The 19,517-nt window shown below is 47.5% G+C and overlaps 2 protein-coding genes and 1 non-coding gene across 3 annotated transcripts; 2 read left to right on the top strand and 1 right to left on the bottom strand.

The window, feature by feature from the left end:
* The first annotated feature begins 62 nt into the window (after positions 1-62).
* On the top strand, positions 63-135 carry TRNAK-CUU (transfer RNA lysine (anticodon CUU)). Its single transcript has one exon. It is a non-coding gene; the product is annotated as a tRNA-Lys (tRNA).
* Positions 136-5,130: 4,995 nt separating this feature from the next.
* On the bottom strand, positions 5,131-7,088 carry LOC110354871 (inositol 1,4,5-trisphosphate receptor-interacting protein-like 1). Its single transcript, XM_065066515.1, has 2 exons — positions 7,076-7,088; positions 5,131-6,784 (listed from the first exon to the last, which is right to left on the bottom strand). The coding sequence occupies exon 2, from the start codon at positions 6,779-6,781 to the stop codon at positions 5,276-5,278; it is 1,506 nt and encodes a 501-aa protein (XP_064922587.1). The 5' UTR covers positions 6,782-6,784; positions 7,076-7,088; the 3' UTR covers positions 5,131-5,275.
* A 2,741-nt stretch (positions 7,089-9,829) lies between these two features.
* TMX1 (thioredoxin related transmembrane protein 1) lies at positions 9,830-18,725 on the top strand. The gene is made up of 8 exons (XM_065063208.1): positions 9,830-10,012; positions 10,163-10,278; positions 11,492-11,537; positions 12,053-12,181; positions 13,612-13,657; positions 13,745-13,846; positions 14,892-14,961; positions 15,627-18,725. The coding sequence occupies exons 1-8, from the start codon at positions 9,870-9,872 to the stop codon at positions 15,803-15,805; spliced, it is 831 nt and encodes a 276-aa protein (XP_064919280.1). The 5' UTR covers positions 9,830-9,869; the 3' UTR covers positions 15,806-18,725.
* Positions 18,726-19,517: the final 792 nt, after the last annotated feature.

The raw sequence follows: 19,517 nt of genomic DNA, 5'->3' as shown, positions 1-19,517 counted from the left end.
GGGGCGCTGCATTCAGCGCGTCATGTGCTGAAGGAAACGCGCCAAGAAGCGGCTCCAAAGACGCCCGGCTAGCTCAGTCGGTAGAGCATGGGACTCTTAATCCCAGGGTCGTGGGTTCGAGCCCCACGTTGGGCGTGTGTGTTTTTGGGCTTCTGGTGTCTTTTGGCAGGCTCTGGGCTGTACGGCTGTGGGACCGAGGGGAGTTCAGTTCGAGCAGGGGAGACCCTGAAGAGGTCGCGCTTCTTGCTACCACAGCCGGGAGAGCTTTGGCAATGGCCGTAATAAATGCAATACAAACTTTTATAAATGATGTGGGTAGAAGAATCAAAACGTACCTTGACAAACTAGGCGGATCTGTGGCCGCTGTCCTGGGCAGAGGGATGTTAGAGAGAGCTGTGGATGGACTACAGAGCTACACACTCACCACCAACTGAATAAATTTAACAAGACCGAGTGCTGAATTCACCACAAGGAAACAGTACTCCTGGCCATAGATAGAAACCTGGGGCCAGGAGGCTGGAGAGCAGCCCAGCGTAAAGAAAGAGATGTGGGGGTTTGGGTTGATGGAAGCTGAAAGGGGCCCACGAGGACCATCTAGGCCAACCCCTGACTCTGCACAGTGCAAGCTTCAAGTTAAATCACACAGTCATGGGATCATTTAAGTTGGTAAAGAGCCTCAAGATCATCGAGTCTACGGGAGGCTGGAGAGCAGCCAAACAGAAAGAGATGTGGGGGTTTGGGTTGATGGGAACTTGAAGACGAGTCACCAGTGTGTCCTGGTACCTCAAAGAGCCAACCGTGTCCTGGGACACACCAAGCATGGCATGGCCAGCCGGGCGAGGGAGGACATTGTCCCGCTCCACACTGCGCTGCAAAACGTGCGTATAGCTTGTGCACATGGATCAGCTTGTACTGCACGTGCGTGGGACACTGCTCACAATCACACCCCTTTTCTGTTTAGTGCTTATAAAACACGCACACATATATAACAGAAGAATGGCGAGGAGATTAAATGTAAACATGCTACTGATAATGCCTGGCTGAAAGTCTCGTTTAATTCCTCGAGGAGATGAATGGGACAGCAGATTTAAAGAATTATTTTAGAAATATTACGGAAATATTATGTTTATAAATATATAAAGGGTGAGTGCCATGAGGATGGAGCCAGGCTCTTCTCGGTGGCAAACAATGATAGGACAAGGGGTAATGGGATCAAGCTGAACACAAGAGGTTCCGCTTAAATTTGAGAAGAAACTTCTTCTCAGTAAGGGTGGCAGAGCCTGGCCCAGGCTGCCCAGGGAGGTTGTGGAGTCTCCTTCTCTGCAGACATTCAAAACCCGCCTGGACATGTTCCTGTGTGACCTCACCTGGGCGTTCCTGCTCCAGCAGGGGGATTGGACTAGATGATCCTTTGAGGTCCCTTCCAATCCCAAACATACTGTGATACTGTGATATTTTTTTTTGTTTTCCTACATGTGTTTATTGTGTGTCTCTGTAAGTTGCTCTGTGCTACACCTCACAAGACCAAATAACTCTGGCTTTGCTGGCCCCAGCAGAAGCTGTCACTTGAGCAAAGGGGTGGAATGTATGGGAATATAGTGGAAGAATGGCAAGGAGATTAAATGTAAACACGCTCAGGTGACTTGCAGCTGGGGTGTAGAAAAAGCACATACATCGCATCACTAATAGTTCTATTGGCCTTGTGTGCTTGACAAGTAGAACCTCTGTAGTAGATAACATAGGCCTGTGAGAGACTCTAAGGCAACTTAGCATTGTGCCTGAGATTCCTGCTTTGTTGGGAGAAAGCAGAAGGCTGCTTGAAGCCTTGAAAACACGGGCGAACACAGCAGGCCCAGCGATCTTCTACCAGGGCTGAAATCCGCAACGCCGGTGTCTTCGCTTGCGTTACCTGTGCCCAGGAGCTTAGATGCTGTTTCAGAGATCTGGTAGTGAGCTAACTAAAATAAATTTGCTCTTTGCAATTCCATTTGAGGCCTTTGACTGCTTCTTGTGATGGGCCTGCATTGGCTCACACATAAGGGGGTTCCAGAGTTGTCCTCTGTGACAATCTGCACGCAGAAAGTGATGCACAGACACTCACAGATACGGCATTTGTTCAAACACAACTTTTATTGGCAACTCCGCACAAAGTAAAGCTCCCAGAAGGAATGGACTCTCTCAAAGTCAGGGATGTGGTTGCTGTCCGGGTGGTAACGGAGTCCCTGTCACAAACCTACTCGTGACGGCCTCTTCAGCCGCATCAGATCCCACTCCCCAGTGTGTGCTTTTGCTGGGCAGGAAAGGTGCAGCACCAGTTCCCTCTGCCGATTGATCAGCGTCTCCCTGTGTCCAGCGCACTCGGTTCTGTGGCACCAGCTCCCCAGGGAGTGTCTGGGGTGGGCAGAGTGTCCCCCAGACCCCAGGGGACACACAGAGGCACATGGAGCGGTGTCTCTCACTTGGTCCCCGCCCCGTCAGTGCTCTGTGCCAATGTGAAATCACCACCATGGCCATGACAGTGAGAGGGGAAAACAGGGTGAAAATCCTCTTTGTCATCACCAGCTGCTGCACTGGGGAGACCATAGAGAGTGGAATGCTTCCAGTCTTGCTGGACGGCAGTGTAAAGGAAAGGGATGTGGGGGTCCTGGGGACAGCAGGATGACTGTGAGCCAGCACTGTGCCCTTGTGGCCAGGAAGGCCAATGTACCTGGGGTGGTTTAGAAGGGGGTGGTCAGTAGGTCAGAGAGGTTCTCCTGCCCCTCTACTCTGCCCTGGGGAGACCACACCTGGAATATTGTGTCCAGTTCTGGGCCCCTCAGTTCCAGCAGGACAGGGAACTGCTGGAGAGAGTCCAGCGCAGCCACCAAGATGCTGAAGGGAGTGGAGCATCTCCCGTGTGAGGAAAGGCTGAGGGAGCTGGGGCTCTTTAGCTTGGAGGAGACTGAGGGGTGACCTCATTAATGTTTATAAATAATGTAAAGGGTGAGTGTCACAAGGATGGAGCCAGGCTCCTATCAGTGACTACTAATTATAGGACAGAGGACAATGGGTACAAACCGAAACACAGGAGGTTCCACTTAAATTTGAGAAGAAACTTCTTCACAGTGAGGGTGACAGAGCCTGGAACAGGCTGCCCAGGGAGGTTGTGGAGTCTCCTTGAGACACTGAAAACCCGCCTGGACACCTTCCTGTGTAACCTCATCTGGGTGTTTCTGCTCTGGCAGGGGCATTGGACTAGAGGATCTTTTGAGGTCCTTTCCAATCCCTAAATTTCTGTGATTCTGTGATTCTGTTTCTAGTCTGTTTCTTGGCTACACATTCCAGCTAGAATAAAGTCTATTTTGGAACTTAGTATTGTCATGGTTGAGACAGACAAACGACGTAGACCGAGTTCTTAAGTACAAACAGCAGTCTCCACTTATTGCCACAAACGCAGCTTTATACGGTCTTTATCAGTTCATGTGCCTTGTTGCTATTGGTTACAGGTTGCAATAGTACCATATCATTGGCTAATTTTGCTATGGTCAAAGTTGCTCCTTTACTCCCATCTTTCTCATGGGTAGTCCTTTATGTCTTCGAGGCTAATTTCTGTTCCCATACGCTCTGTCATGGAATCCATGGACCCAATGTAGTTTCCCACAATTCCCCCTAAGTTTTCAGCCTGCTTCTTGATGGCCTCTTGAGGATGGTCAATAAACTGCATGTAATTCTCATTGGGAGCCTGTTCAACAGTCGTAAATGAGTTGGCTGCTTTGTCGGTTTCAGGCACCTTTATCAGAGCTCGATACGCAAGGTCTGCTGACTGCCTCAGGATTTCAGAAACTAATAGCACCTGTAGTTGCGGTATGCCAATTGGTGTCTCTTCCAAAAGTTGGGGGATACCCGCCCCTTTCACCGAACCCCCATTGTTCCATCCTAAATGATCTATAGCTGTTACATGGCATAGGTCTAATTTTGCTTGAGTCTTTCATGGTTTCCATCTGGTCTTGGGGCAACACATACACATACTCCTTCTCTTTTCCTTTTAACTTTTCAAGAGAATGCTGCTACCCTCATCCAAGCGATCAGATAACACAGACTTGAACAGTGCTGAAGAATCATTAGTAACAGGGGCATTTGGAACAGTGCACATTTTCATTTTTGATTCCAAATCTAGCCCAGAAAAGCCACCCCCCTCCACTGTCTCTGCCTGTTCCCGTTGCTCTTTTAATCCTCTCAAAGTCTCTAGCAATGAGTGCCATGTCATTAACAGTTCAGCTGTTTCCGTGGATCTTTGGGTAGTGCTTTGCCCCATAGTAATGTCCTTTGCAAAGTCACTTTCAGAAGGCTAAGACCCTGTATTGTCTGCATAAAATTGACATTTGGAGTGCCTCCATGACACCGCATCAGGGGAAATTCAGATGGGACATTACAAAGAAGTTCTTCCCTGTGTGAGTGGTTGGTGGCTGGAACTGGCTCCCCAGGGAAGGGGTCACGGCACCAGGGCTGTCCAAGTTCAAGGAGTGTCTGGAGGACAATCTTAGTTATATGGTTTAATTGTAGCTAGGACTGTGAGGACCTGGGGGTTGGAATTGGTGATCCTTATGGGTCCCTTCCAACTTGAGATATTCTATGATACTACGATAGTAACGGGAGAGCCATGCAAGGCCGGGATGTTTCCTGGTAAGGCAAGGTGCAGGGTGGCAGAACAGGTCCCGAAAAGGCAGCTCTGCTGGCAGACCAGGGCAAGAGTGAATGAATTCTTAATCTTGCCCTGCCAGGGCATGTGGCTCTTGCTTTACGGACTAAGCTGCCTTAGCTCAAGGCACAAGTTTTCCCACTTTTACCCTTCAGATTCTCTCCACCGTGCCACTGGAGGAAAGGGCTTGAGCAGCTGTGTGATGCCAAGCTGCCTGCTGGGATGAACCCGCAACACCTGGGAAGCCAAAGCCAAGTGAATTATGAAACCAGAGCCCGCCACATCAGCTCTTCTGCAAAAGGTTCCCTAATTCTGCGGCAGCTCAGCAGCGTATTGGCTTTGTGCGGCAAGGTCTTAGTTGCCAGGGATTACAGGGGTATCTTCTGTGAGAACCTGCACCCTATGCCTGTGTTCCCCAAGAAAGTGATGTACAGACAGTCACGGATTCAGCATTTGTTCAAACACAACTTTTATTGGCAACTTTGCAGATGGTAAAGCTCCCAGAAGGAATGGAGTGTCTCACAGTCAGGGGTACAGTCACTGTCCGGTTGGTAACGGAGTCCCTGTCACAGGCCTCCTCGTGCAGGACGACCTCTTTCAGTGTCCGTGGAGAACCTGTTTACGAAGCCAACATTGCAGCACCAGAAAATCAAGCCATGCCTCCTCATAGGCGTCAGGATTGTGCTCCAGGTGCTGGAAGAGATTGAGCCATTTAGCCGTTTGCAGTTCCAGGGGCAAGATGATCTCCTCAGGCACATTATCATTGCCGATGAAGAAGTGGTTGAGGCCTTTCTTGTTCAGGCACCTCTGCAGGTACAGCATGATGTCCTCCAGCCGCTCCGTGAAAGCGTCCTTGTGCCAGCGTGACAGGGGTATGATGGTCAGCAGGTGCATCACAACTGTCTTCAGCGTATAGATGTAAAAGTCTCTGCCCAGCAGGCTGCTGACGCAGAGCTGCAGGCACCTGAGGTGGCAGATGTCAGGCTGTGCCTGGCTGGCAATATAGCTGAAGAACTTCCTCTCTGCCACAGCGTAGGTCTCTGGCCAGATCGTGCTTGGGGTGTAGGCAGCCTCTGCATACTGGCTGCTCAGGAAGATGTCCGAGTCACCTTCCTGCACCCCAAACATCAACTCAGTTAAGAGACTTTTCTCCCAGCCTTGTGTCACGCGGAATTTGCAGGAGCGATCCGAGGGCAGCACCATTAGGCGGTGTGTGGCTGACTCAAGCAGATCCTTCCAGAAACGCCTCACCATCTTCTGGAACCAGTGAGCAGTTTTCTGCACATCCAGGTAGGAGTCAGTGCAGAGGTCGTCTAGGATGTTGGGGCCCTCCTTCCTCCTCTGCTCCTCCTCGGGGTCGTGGAGGAAGCAACGTGTCTCTGCTGTTCGCTGCTGCTTCTCACAGGTACACTCCAATTCCACACGGATGCGAAAGTTCCTCACCGGCCACGAGGGGCCTGGCTCGAGCTGGAAGATGTGTCCACGGGGGGGCTTCAGAGACACAAGCAGGTGGTGGGTGATGTCTACTTCCTGGGGACTCCAACCTTCGAAGGCGGTGCCCACCTCGAGGGCTTTTTGCACCACAGGGTACCAAGTATTGGAGAACTCATACTTGAAGAGATCGATGAATTTTTGCACCAGGTTCTTCACAGCTTCGCAATCTCTGTCCCGGTTCTGAACTGGCCTCTGTATGGGATCCTCAAAAAACCTTCCTGGGTCATTTGTGTCGTCATTCTTTTCTTGGTGTTCCTCCTCCACGTTGTTACCGGAGCTCTCCTCTTCTCTCTCTGGCTCATGGCTCCGTTTCCTGAGCCACCAGCAGAGCCCAAAGAGCAGGACCAGGACTGCAGCAACGGCCCAGAACTGCCAGCACTGCAAGGCGGAGAGGAGCAGGGATGCCCAAGCAAAGCCGCTCTGCTCCTGGTTCCTCTGCTCCTGGTTCATCCGCTCTACCTCCTGCCACAGCCGAGTCATCTCCCGGTTCAGCATCTGCGCACGCTGCTCCATGCGCTCGTGCGTCTCCCCATCCAGCTCATAGCCGACCAGCTGCACATTGTGGATAAGAATTTGCCAAAGTCCGAAGACAATGTCCAAGAGAGCCATGGCCTGCACGAGAAGGGAGAGAAGGGGCTCAGTGGGGCTATGCGAGAGGGAGGGTACTAGTGGTTGGGGAGCGGGGCTGGGGGCCACAGGGAACTGGGGGCAGGTTAGGAACGGGGCCGAGGCAGCTGGGAGGCAGCAAGGGCTGCCCCGGCCCCAGCGGCGGCGGCTCCGTGCCCTGGCCAAGGTGCTCCCGCGAGCGGCCGGGCCCTCCATGCAGGGTGAGAACCCACCCCCGGGGGCCGCGTTTCTGCCCCGGCCCCGTCCAGCCCGGCCTCCCCCCGCCTGCGCACTCACCGCTGGCCCAGGCCGGACTGGGGCAGCGCTGCTGCTGGTGCCCCTGACAACCGCCCCGTGGGGACTCGTCCCCTGTGATGTCACAGGCGCCAGAGCACGTCACAGGTACGCCCGCCGGCCCTGCCCGTCCAGCCCCTCACTCACAGCTGCCCCGCTGTCCCGGTGAAGGCTGGGCCAGAGTTCATGTTCTTCACGGGCCCTTGCGTGGTGCTTCACGCTGGGTTTGTTATCCTTTGCCTGCCCATGGCAATCTCATAATTTTGAACCTAGAATAGAATCATAGCATCATTTCAGTTGGAAAAGACCTTCCGGATTATCGAGTCAAACTATAACCTAACCTAACTCTAGCACTAAACCGTGTCCCTAACAACATCGTCTAAACGCCTTTTAAACCCCTGCAGAGATGGTGACTCCACCACTGTCTCGGGCAGCCTGTTCTAATTCCTGACAACCTCTTCCATTAAGAATTTTTTTTAATATCCAATCTAAACTCACTTGTTGCAACTGGAGGCCACTTCATCTTGTCCTTTCACTTGCTACTGGGGAGAACAGACCAACACCCTCCAGTCTACAACCTCCTTTCAGGTAGTGGTAGACAGTGATAAAGTCTCCCCTCAGCCACCTTTTCTCCATGCTAAACAGCCCCATTTCCCTCAACTGCTCCCCGTTAGGCTTGTGCTCCAGGCTCCTCACCAGCCTCATCGCCTCCTCTGCACTGTCTCCAGCACCTCAATATCCTTCTTATGTTGAGGGGCCCAAAACTGTAACACAGGATTCAAGGTGGGGCCTCACCAGTGCCCAGTACAGTGGCACAATCACTTCTCTAGTCCTGCTGGCCACACTATTCCTGATACAAGCCAGGATGCTGTTGGCCTTACTGGCCACCTGGGCACGTGCTGGCTCATGTTCAGCTGGCTGTCAATCAACACCCCCAGAGCCCTCTCTGCCAGGCACTTTCCAGCCACTCTTCCCCGAGGCCATAGTGCTGCCTGGGGTTGTTGTGACCCAAGTGCAGGATCCGGCACTTGGGCTTGTTGAACCTCATACAATTGGCCTCAGCCCAACAATCCAGCCAGTCCAGATCCCTCTGAATGGCCTTCCTACCCTCCAGCAGATCAACACTCCCACCTAATTTGCTGTCATCTGCAAACTTACTAAGGGTGCACTCAGTCCCTTCAGCCAGATCATTGATAAAGAGATTAAACAGAACTGGCCCCAATACTGAGACCTGGGAAACACAACTTGTGACTAGCCACCAACTGGATTTGGCTCCGTTCACCGCAACTCTTCGGGCCTGGCCCTCCAGCCAGTTCTTTATCCATTGAAGAGTACACCCATCCAGGCCATGAGCTGCAGCTTCTCCAGGAGAATGCTGTGGGATACATGCCAAAGGTTTTACTGAAGTCTAAGTACACAACGTGCACAGCCTTTCCCTCATTAGTTAGGCAGGTCACCTTCTTGTAGAAGATCAGGTTGGCCAAACAGGACCTGCCTTTCATAAACCCATGTTGACTGGACCTCATCGTATGGTTCTCTTGTATGTGCCATGTGATGTTACTCAAGATCATTGCTCTATGACCTTCCCTGGCACTGAGGTTAGACTGACAGTTCCCTGCATTGTCCTTCCAGCCCTGCGTCTGGACAATCGGGTAGTGAGGTGGACTGTGACCTGGCTGAATGAAAGAAGCCAGAGTCGTGGTCAATGGGGCAGAGTGCAGTTGGAGGCCTGTATCTAGTGGAGTCCCTCGAGAGTCGGTACTGGGACCAGAACTATTCAATATACTCATCAACGACTTGGATGAGGGAATAGAGTGCACTGTCAGCAATTTTGCTGATGACACCAAGCTGGGAGGAGTGGCTGACACGCCAGAAGGCTGTGCTGCCATCCAGAGACCTGGGCAGGCTGGGGAGTTGGGTGGGGAAAAATTTAATGAAATATAACAAGGGAAAGTGTAGAGTCTTACATCTGGGCCAAAATAACCCCAGGTTCCAGTATAAGTTGGGGAATGACTTTTGGAGAGCAGCGTAGGGGAAAGGGACCTGGGGGTCCTGGGGACAGCAGGGTGACCATGAGCCAGCACTGGGCCCTTGTGGCCAGGAAGGCCAATGGTACCTGGGGTGGGTTAGAAGGGGGTGGTCAGTAGGTCAGAGAGGTTCTCCTGCCCCTCTGCTCTGCCCTGGGGAGACCACACCTGGAATATTGTGTCCAGTTGTGGCCCCTCAGTTCCAGCAGGACAGGGAACTGCTGGAGAGAGTCCAGTGCAGGGCAACAAAGATGCTGAAGGGAGTGGAGCATCTCCCGTGTGAGGAAAGGCTGAGGGAGCTGGGGCTCTGGAGCTTGGAGGAGACTGAGGGGTGACCTCATTAATGTTTATAAATAATGTAAAGGGTGTCAGGAGGATGGAGTCAGGCTTTTCTCGGTGACAACCAACAATAGGACAAGGGGTAAGGGGTACAAACTGGAACATGGGAGGTTCCACTTAAATTTGAGAAGAAACTTCTTCACAGTGAGTGTGACAGAGCCTGGCCCAGGCTGCCCAGGGAGGTTGTGGAGTCTCCTTGAGACATTGAAAACCAGCCTGGACACCTTCCTGTGTAACCTCATCTGGGGGTTCCTGGTCCTGCGGTGGGATTGCACTGGATGAGTTTTCGATGTCCCGCTCATTCCCCTAATTTCTGTGACTCTTGGCGGGAGAGGGGGGGCGGTACTCAATGCTCTTTCTGCGCATGCGCCGTGGCGTTGTGAGGCGGTGCGGGGCGGTGCTAGCGGGAAGGCGGAAGCGCGTGGGTCAAGATGGTGGCCGGCGGTCAGCGCTGCGCTCTGCTCTGCTTGGCGCTGGCGGCCGGTTCGGCCGCGCTGGGCAAACGGAGCCCCGTGAAGGTGCTGTCGGACGGCATGTGGCAGGAGCTGCTGCAGGGCGAGTGGATGGTGGAGTTGTGAGTCGGGACGGGGTCGTTCGCCCTGCCGGGGAGTGGGCGAGGGGGGTGGGGTGGGGCGGGGCGGGGCGGCCCGGCCCGGCCCGCTCTGCTCTGAGGCGGCGGGCGACCGAGCGGTGCCCGTTGGTGACAGACCCGCGCTGCCCGCAGCTACGCCCCGTGGTGTCCCGCCTGCCAGAGCCTGCAGCCCGAGTGGGAGAAGTTTGCCGAGTGGGGCGAGGACCTGGAAGTGAACGTTGCCAAAGTGGATGTCACGGAGCAGCCGGGTGAGAGTCCGGCGGGGCCTCCCGTCACCTCGGGGGGGATGTTCGGTGTATGTGCCCTTCGATTGAATCAGTAGGACAAATAAAGATCTTTTCCCGATCTCGTCTGAAGGCAGATTGTTCCCCTCGCACCAAGAAAGCCCTTGAGATGCTGGAGCGAGTTGAGAGAAGGGAACAGAGCTGGGGAAGGGGCTGGAGCACAAGTGTGATGGGAGCGGCTGAGGGATCTGGGTGTTCAGCTGGAGAACAGGAGCTGAGGGGATCTCTGAACTGCCTGAAAGGAGCTTGGAGCCAGGGGGTGGTGTTGGTCTCTTCTCTGAAGGAACAGGTGCCAGGACGAGAGGAAACGGCCTCAAGTTGCACTGGAGAGGTTGAGGTTGGATCTGGGGAACAATTTCTTCCTGGGAAAGGTTGTTGGGCATTGGAACAGGCTGCCCAGGGCAGTGGTGGAGTCACCATCCCTGGAGGGGTTGGACAGACGTGGTTCTCAGGGACATGGGGTAGTACCAGTGTTGGTTTAATGGTTGGACTCAATTATGTTGAGGGTCTTTTCCAACCAGAATGGTTCTATGATTCCATATAGACTAAGAAGTCTCGTCTTTCTTGGTAGATAAAGGAAACAAGAAGGTTTATCAAGAAAGTAACTTAGAGAATTCCAAGATTATTGATCTTTTTGAGCATCATACGGAGCAAAAAAAGTGTTTTTAGCCTTCCCTGTAGTAGTACCATTCTTTGGTGGCAAAAGGCAGTACAAGCAGTCTGGTGTCCCTCAACTGAAACTCACTTTGCTGAATTGCCCTCGTGTGTGTGGAGATCATAAAAATGACCTTCTCCATGCTGATATTTTCCTCCAAAGTCACATAAAAACTTTTGAAACTTGCCTCACTTGGGTTATTTTCTGCAAGCACTGGAGTTTCCAGATCGTGTTGGAAAAGGAGAGTATCTCTCTTTCAAGAGCTACAGCCAAAATAGTCAAGTAGAGCTGTTATCCCAGACATCTTTTTTTCTTCCCCATGGTGAAACTTTCTTGCTCTTTGTCCAGGGACGTTGCTTTAGACTGTGTGTAGTACTTTGATATGTACAGGTGTGTGTGTTTATTCACAACTGAAGATTGATACCTTGGGGCAGCTGTTTTTATTTTGGTGTATAATAAAATTTCTTGCTTTTTCTTACCCAAGATTGCTCTACTATTCTGAAAATAACTGTTTTCTTACAGGATTAAGTGGACGATTTATTATAACAGCTCTTCCTACCATCTATCAGTAAGTATGCAATGCAGCAGGATTTTTTGGAGGAGAGAGGACTTCCTTCTTCATTTTTGGGGGACAAATGAATATTTACCATGCTTTCTAAGAATATGAGTTACTTTACACAGAGATGACTGTCTTACCCATTGTGACCTTACAACACTGCCAGCTGTTTTATTTTTTCTTTTCCCTTTAGGCCTTATTTATTCTATGTTTTTATGCGTGTCTCCGTTTTGCAATCTTTTCTCTGTAGGCTGATCTTAATGCATTTATGTGGCAAGTGCATTGGGAAGATCATTATCTTTTTGTGGAATCGCAACCTAAAGGTATCCAAGATACACATGGAGTCAAGGTCCTAGAAATACTTGTAGTCAGGAGTTTTGTAAAACATTTTAGAGCCAATATCATCTAAAGCAAAATTAAAAAGAAAAAAAAGACAAGGTGGTGGGCGGAAAGGTGTTGAGTGGAAGCAAATGGTGCATGCTTGGACAGTCTAAAATAAAGAACTATTTTGTTGGTTTGTTTTACAGTTGTAAAGATGGAGAGTTCAGGAGATACCAAGGGGGAAGAACCAAAACTGATTTTATAAATTTCATCAGTGACCAGGAATGGAAATCTATTGAACCAGTTTCATCATGGTTTGGTCCTTCCTCTTTTCTGTAAGTTTTGGTATGTTTTTAATTATAATTAATTGTCAAGCATGCACATTTTGGGACAGATCCTTAGGTGTGCTGCTTCCTTCTGGACAGCTTAAGGTTTACTTTAAGGCTTCATATAGTTGGAGGTGGCTGTATTGTTTTACTAAACTCTTGTAGGTAACACTTGAAGTTCTGTTTATATAGCAGGAAGATGTTTTGCCCAGCGAAATTCTAGGAAATTAGCAATAAAAACTGGGAAACAATGTAGGAGTGTAGTTGTGAGATACAGGCTGCCATTTAAGAAAAGACAAAGTTAAAAACAGAGTGGAAGGGTGAAGGTTCCTTGCTGAAGGAGTAATGAAGTGGGGAGACAAAGGGAAACACTCTCTTTGGTATTCTTTCTGGTTTTGAGTCTCTGAAGTGCTTTTAGTTGTTCCTGCATGTGCTGTGTGGTGGTTTCAGAGTAGTTGAGTAACTGTGGGTGATAAAGTGTGTTGGGGACACCGTTGATTGAGGCAAATGAAGCAAATAGTTCATGATTTTTCTCCTGTTAGAGCAATGATGGCTGAAACACCTCTGTAGTAACTGTGCTGTAGCAGTGCTCTGTTTATGAAATGTTACATTTTACATGTAGCAGCAGCATTACAGGAAGCTCAGCATTGTTACTTTGTCTACTCACAGTGCTGTTTGAATCTTCAAACTGTGTGGTTGATCTAGAAACTGTTAGCCCACACCAAGCAATGTGTGAAAAGGGGAATAATTTTAGGATTAATAAGTTTTCTGTTACAAGTGCACACTAGCAGCTCCATTTTTTGCATATAGTGAAACAGTATGAAATGGGCTTTTTCTGTGGCTCAGCCATTAGCAGCTTAGGTTGGCTTAATGTTTCAAATTCTCCTTTACAGATAGCAAATACCTAATGCTGAAGTTTTGCAATAACGGGGAAGTGCCAGAGTTAGCAGGATGTACATGGCAGATAGCCTGGTCCTTTTCACCTGTGTGTAAGATATAGCAAAACTTAAGTGTCTAGACATCTCTCAGTTCTTATATAACCTGATTATTTAACAGGTTGTTTTTTTGTTTTAATTAAATATCCAGATGCTTAATTCTTATTATCTCGAAGAGAATTCCAGTTGGCTTCTCATAGACTGCTGGTCCAAATATAAGTTAGAACGTAACCAAAATTAACTCAGATTCATATGTCAGCAGATCCACATCAAGGTGGTTTGTGAATTCATACTTGTCCATATGTGGAACGTTGCATGTGCTGATGTTGGTATGAAAGGTACGAAGCAGAAGATAAAAATCAAGCTAGTTAGAAGGGAAAATGGGCATGAGCAGAAAGCTGTTCAACATGGGACTAAATAATGACTAGTCAGGCAAACCAGAAGGTACAGGTATGTGACTGGCTGAAAAATGTTTTCATTTATTTTTTTTCTGTTTTGTTTCAGGATGAGCAGTATGTCAGCTTTGTTTCAGTTGTCAATGTGGATCAGGGTATGTGCTTAGATCTCTGTTTTATTTTACTTTAACAGACATAATATTCAGCTATTCTTGAAATGATTCTCTTGTCTTATATTCCAGCACTGCCATGGTTATTTAACAGAAAGTGTCGGACTGCCAGTCTGGGGCTCCTATGCTGTTTTTGTATTGGCAACTCTATTCTCGGGACTGACACTGGGACTTGTAAGTGACACACTTAGCTCAGATTGGCTTATGACTACTGTGTATTACACTGATTCTGCCTCAGTCTTTAATAGTAAGACCAGTTGTTCTTGGGGTACACAGCCCCCTGAGCTGGAAGACAGGGAGCAGAATGAAGCCCCAGTGATCCAAAGGGAAATGGTTAACGACCTGCTGCACCACTTAGATGCCTCTACAGAGGGATCTGGACCAGCTGGATCAATGGACTGAGGCCAATTATATGAGTTTCAATGAGACCAAGTGCCGGGTTGTGCACGCGGATCGCAACCACCCTATGAGTGCTACAGGCTTGGGGGAGAGTGGCTGGAAAGTGCCTGGTGGAAAAGGACCTGGGGGTGTTGCTGACAGCGACTGAACATGCGCCAGCATGTGCCCAGGTGGCTAAAAAGACCACGAACATCCTGGCTTGTATCAGCACTGGTGTGGTCAACAGGATCAAGGCAGTGACCATCCCCCTGTACTGGGCACTGCTGAGGCAAAAACCTCGAGTCCTGGGGTCAGTTTTGGGCCCCTCAAGACAAGAAAGCCCTTGAGGTGCAGGAGCAAATTCAGAGAAGGGAATAGAGCTGGTGAGGGGCTGGAGCACAAGTGTGATGGGAGCGGCTGAGGGACCTGGGGGGTTCAGCCTAGAGAACAGGAGCTGAGGGGTGACCTCCTGATCTCTGAACTGCCTGAAAGGAGGTTGGAGCCAGTGGGGTCGGGCTCTGCTCCCAAGGAACAAGCACTAGGATGAGAAGAAACAGCCTCAAGTTGCACCGGGGGAAGTTGAGGTTGGATCTTGGGAACAATTTCTTCCTGGAAAGGGCTGTGGGGCATTGGAACAGGCTGCCCAGGGCAGTGGTGGAGTCACCATCCCTGGAGGGGCTGAACAGACGTGGAGATGAGGTTCTCAGGGACATGGGTTAGTGCCAGTGTTGGGTTAACGGTTGGACTCAATGATCTTGAGGGTCTTTTCCAACCAAAATGATTCTGTGCTTCTAATGTGCAGGATGTTTGGAGGTTTACTGTTGTCTTCCTTTGGTTTCAGGTAATGGTATTCTTGGCAGACTGTATCTGTCCATCCAAAAGGCACAGACCACCACCATATCCTTATTCAAGTAAGCCCACTGTAACTTCTAATTCAGAGAAGCTGTTTGGTAAATCTTATTTAATAAATATCAGTGTCTAACTTGTGTCTTCAGGACATGAGATTTAGCATAAAAGTTTACACTTGTGATTGGTACATTCCTTTACCTGCAGCAACTTGTCCTTGTGGTTTATAGTAGGTTTGTATTCTGTAGAAAACTTTTTTAGGAGTTAAAATGTTTTTACAGCATTTTCATACCTACAAGATAGGAAATTCTGTACGTGCAGGGAGATAAAAGTTTTGAGTGGAGCTCTCAGTGTTGCAAAGGTGGGGCTTTGCATAAGTTTTAGGGGCCAAGCGAGAATTAAAAGTGAATTTGCATTTCTGTGGATGGCAAGTGATTCAGTTTGGGGTTAGTCTCTGGAATTTTTCAAGGTAATCTTAAAAAGTCCTGGAAGAAGATCTGAATGCTGGTTTATGTTTTGTATGATCCTGACTCATTTTTTTTTCAAAGTTGGAGGAAGTTTTATATTAATTTGTCTAGGTTATCTGTTCATACTTGACCTGTGGGTAACTTCATGCTAGCAACAGGTACTACCTGGCTTAAATTCATTGAAGTACTGCAATGTTAAAAAAGTGTATTTCACATGGTAAATGGTACGTGTTCGTGTATGAATATTTTCCTTTCTCCTTAAGGAAAGCTAGCTCCGGAGTCGGCTCAGCTGCTGAAAAAGCTGGATGAAGAGCAAGAAGCAGACAAGGAAGATATTTCAGATGATGAAACGGAGGGTAAAGAGGTGCCCAGCAGAAACTCATCACCAAGTGCTGTAAGGCAGCGCCCGGTGAACCCTGCTCCTACGATGGATAATTCTTAACTTTATTTCCATGCAGGATTAGTGTTTGAGTCATCAACTCGAAAGGAACTAAATGTCAAATCCTTCAGTTGAAGAGAGGGTTTACTCCTGTCATGCTAATATTGATGCATTTAATGAATTCAGAAAAAAAAAATAAGAAGAAAATATCTTTGGCTTCAGGTATTCAAAACTAAAACATGCTGTTGCAAGTGGCTGAAACTTCTCCTGTGTGCGAAGAAGTGCAAAGAAATTATAAGGCTTCGTGAAAGATTTGTTCCACAGGGATATTTTTTAACAGAATGTAAACCAGTGTACTTGTTGCATTACGGAACATTAGCAAGGAAAATGCACTAACCTTTTTGCTGTTACAGTGTTCAAAAAGGTTTCTCGGTATAAATCTATCTAGTTGTGCTCTGAGGAAATGCTGAAGGGAAAGTTTCCTTCAGTTATGGGACCCGTTCCAGGTTTTTTATGTGACGAAACCTGCTTTCTGCTATGACAATGAGTGCTACAACCCCCCAATAATCTTTCTTCTTCCAAAGAAATGAAAGTTGCTCTCTTCACTTAGAGGAAGAGAATTTCCTCCTGAACAAAAGTCTTTGCTGTCCTCCCAAATGGAAGTTACCACAAGCTCTCTGTGTAGTCTGAATTCTCTGGCGGACCCGAAACCTGCTATTTCTATCCATTTCTTTTAGGAAAGGCTGTAGAAAAATAAATGAGCTTCATGGTGAAGTAATTCTCTAGAAAAAGTTGCAAGTAGCTCCATAAAGTCTTGTTTGTCTCAGTGACTCCGAATCACATGGGAATAGTTTACACGCAGGGTTCTCTGCCGAGTGCAAATCCTCATCCATTCCTCCTGCTGTGTGGCAGTAGGACTCTGCCTATTTTTAATACATCGTCAGTGATGTCTGCTTAATTGAATTTTACTGCAAATCTCGTCAGGTTGTACCTGCTCTGAAGCTGAAATAACTGCTGCTTAATTTCTTTTACAGAAGGTCATCTTTTCTGTTTTCACAAAACCCATCTTGAAACAACATATCCTAATTCTTTAAAAAACCCTGTAGTCTACTGTTTTCTGTATGGTATTTGTTTTCACTCTATATAGAAATAAAAAGTGTGCACCTGCGCATTCAGCCAGTGTTATCTCGCATTGCTTGTAAAGAATTTTCCATGTTTTTTCAGTTAATTTTTGAACTATTTGCAGAGGAAGGGTTAGCCTAATGCTCAGTGCGCTTAGTTTTTTTGTCGAGCTTGTGCTTGCTGGGTATTTTGCTGGTTTTGTTGTTGTTTTAGTTGGTTTGTTTGCCATTTTTTGTTTGGTTTTTTTTTGTTTTTAATTTATCTGAGTGAGTTTGCATGACTGGCAGTTGATACGTCTTTGTCAACAGTAAACTTGGTCGTGACTAATTAAGACCACAAACATAGAAGTGGTCTCAGTGATGTTCTCACTGCAGCCTGGCTTTTTAAATCTGGGCTCTCCTTGAGAAGACAGAGCATCAAACGAGGAGCTCGTAGTGAAATCCATGGGATTTGAAAGAAATACTGGGAAAAACTGAGCTCTTGCAGGTGAATCGGCTTGTAAAGCTGTCAAGAATACGCTGTGCTTTTTGTCAGTCTTCAATGCTTCTTTGTAAGTTGCGTTTTAAGTATATCTTGGCAGATCATAATTCATCCTCCATGTAATGAATGGAAACAAGTGATTCAGCTCTCCAAATATCTGAGTGAATCTTCCAACAAGTTCTTAGATGAGTAAGAATGAGTTGTTATGCAAGATGGAACTTCCTCCTTTGACTCTTTTCTTGTTTGTGAACACTGGTGCTCTAGAATGACTTATGACTTCAGTGCTGGGTTAATAATGCTTGAAAGGGTCCTTTTGCTTAAAATCGGAGTGTTTTTGTCATTTTTTTTTAATACCGAGCTTTTCCTGGTGTTTGAATGAAGACAACTGTGTGCTATAAATGCCCTTAAGGTCTTGGTCTTGTGGGGTTGCCTTAAATTCTCTAAAACTTTAAATCATAGCCTTGTCACTGGTAAAATAAAGCAATAAATCTGTGATGTACGAAGGAGAACTAGTAGCACCATCTTTGATAAGTGGTGCATTTTTTAGTTTGGAGAGGGCTTGAGGAAACGGGTCACAGAAATGCTGAATGCCATTGTGAGGGACGAGTGATGAATTGTTTTAAGAACTGAACTATATGGGCTAACTCCACTTGGAATATATTTAAATGTAGCTGTTATAAATGCAAGGTTTTCTAATTTTATAGTTACTTTAAAACTGTGCGATACAGAAAGTATATAATGATAACTTTTAGCAAACTCTTAATTTTAAAAGAACAAACAACCTTTTGTTTTTTCTTGCTGGCGTTCTAGACTCCTGGTTTAACCAGAATTCCTAGCGCTAATTTACCTGGCCTTTGCCTCCTGCTCACCTACCTGTTGTTACCGCCTCCCTGCCCTCGGCAAGTAACCAAATTCCAAAACCGCCTCTCAGTCCTCGGTGTTCCGAGTTGCTGGAATCCAGCCTCTGCATGGCAGACCTGTGCTGTGAGTCATGTCGTTTCTGCTAGTTCCGTTCTCATTGTCCACAGACAGCCTGTGTTGGCTGATCTCTGTAAATCTTACTGTTCATATTGTTAATAATCTTATGGGTTTGTCCTATATTTAAGTTTCTTGATATTTTTTTTTTAAAAAATCTCTATTCCAAAGATGTTTGTTAAGGCTGAGTGAAGGTTGTAATGTAACAAATGTGCGTCAGAGCCTGTCCTTTGTGTGTATTGATGATGCTTGAATATCAGTTTTGTGAAGTCAGAATGCCCTTTCCATAGCATCACCTTGACTGAGGATGTCAAATTTAACCCAGGAAGAATCAATTAACTGTAACAATGCTTTTTTTTTTTAATGTTTTACAGAGTCTTCAAGTAAAAAGCACCCTCCAACTTTGGATTCCTGTGTGTGTGTCTTGTTTGTTTAAGACAATATCTTGCTGTTTAGCAACGAAACAAAACTGCAGCTATTTCTGTGGGAAAAAATCATAACACTATAGCAAACAAACTATTTGTGATAAGTCTTTTTGGAAAGACAAGTTGGACTAATACTTTAGATCTGGGCAGAAGCACTTGTGGTTTTCAATTGGGAGTGGCTTGGGTACCTCATGATAGAGTGAGCTGACACTTATGATTTTGGTTAGATGGTTTGTTTTATGGTTTGGGAAGAAACTTTTATGCCTACTCAGCTTGACAGCGATGGTAATAAAATGGGTGCTTGTGTTGCAAAAAGAATATAGGTTCAAGTTGACAAATTATGTTTAAAATGCAGTGCTTTGTAACCTTTTTCTGTATTTGTGTAATCAGCTACAGCTGGACACCTCCCCTCGTCGTTGTACATCAGATCTTACCAGTTGAAGGGGTCAACATCAGTGGGTTTATTTTGGAGTGGGAAGCTTAATTCAGAATTGTATGAGTTCTGGAATGAAAGAGGCTTCTCGAGGAGGAAACAAATCGGGACAAGGTGTGCTCAAAGCGCTGCTGAGTGACAGCTGGCCTGGTGCAAATCTTGTCCACGGAGACTCTGTCTTACCTCTTCCCTTGCGCTTTCTGCCATCTCTTCTCTTAGGAGTAAGCACTGAGGACATGGTAGGTCTGTGTGTGGGCTCTCAGTCCGAATGTGTGGAGTTTTAAGTGCATGAATACTCTTGCAGTTCCTCCCCAACAGGAACAAGGAATATGGATTCCCT

This window comes from Columba livia, chromosome 5 (genome assembly GCF_036013475.1).
Source record: "Columba livia isolate bColLiv1 breed racing homer chromosome 5, bColLiv1.pat.W.v2, whole genome shotgun sequence".
In the NCBI taxonomy this organism is placed as follows: domain Eukaryota; kingdom Metazoa; phylum Chordata; class Aves; order Columbiformes; family Columbidae; genus Columba; species Columba livia.
This window is presented reverse-complemented; position numbering and strand designations above follow the sequence as displayed.

Coding starts and splice junctions, on each gene's coding strand:
- LOC110354871 (XM_065066515.1), bottom strand. CDS start 6,781: ATGGCTCTCTTGGACATTGTCTTCGGACTTTGGCAAATTCTTATCCAC.
- TMX1 (XM_065063208.1), top strand. CDS start 9,870: ATGGTGGCCGGCGGTCAGCGCTGCGCTCTGCTCTGCTTGGCGCTGGCG. Junction 10,013..10,162: donor GGCGAGTGGATGGTGGAGTT/GTGAGTCGGGAC, acceptor CGCTGCCCGCAG/CTACGCCCCGTGGTGTCCCG. Junction 13,658..13,744: donor AGTTGTCAATGTGGATCAGG/GTATGTGCTTAG, acceptor CTTATATTCCAG/CACTGCCATGGTTATTTAAC.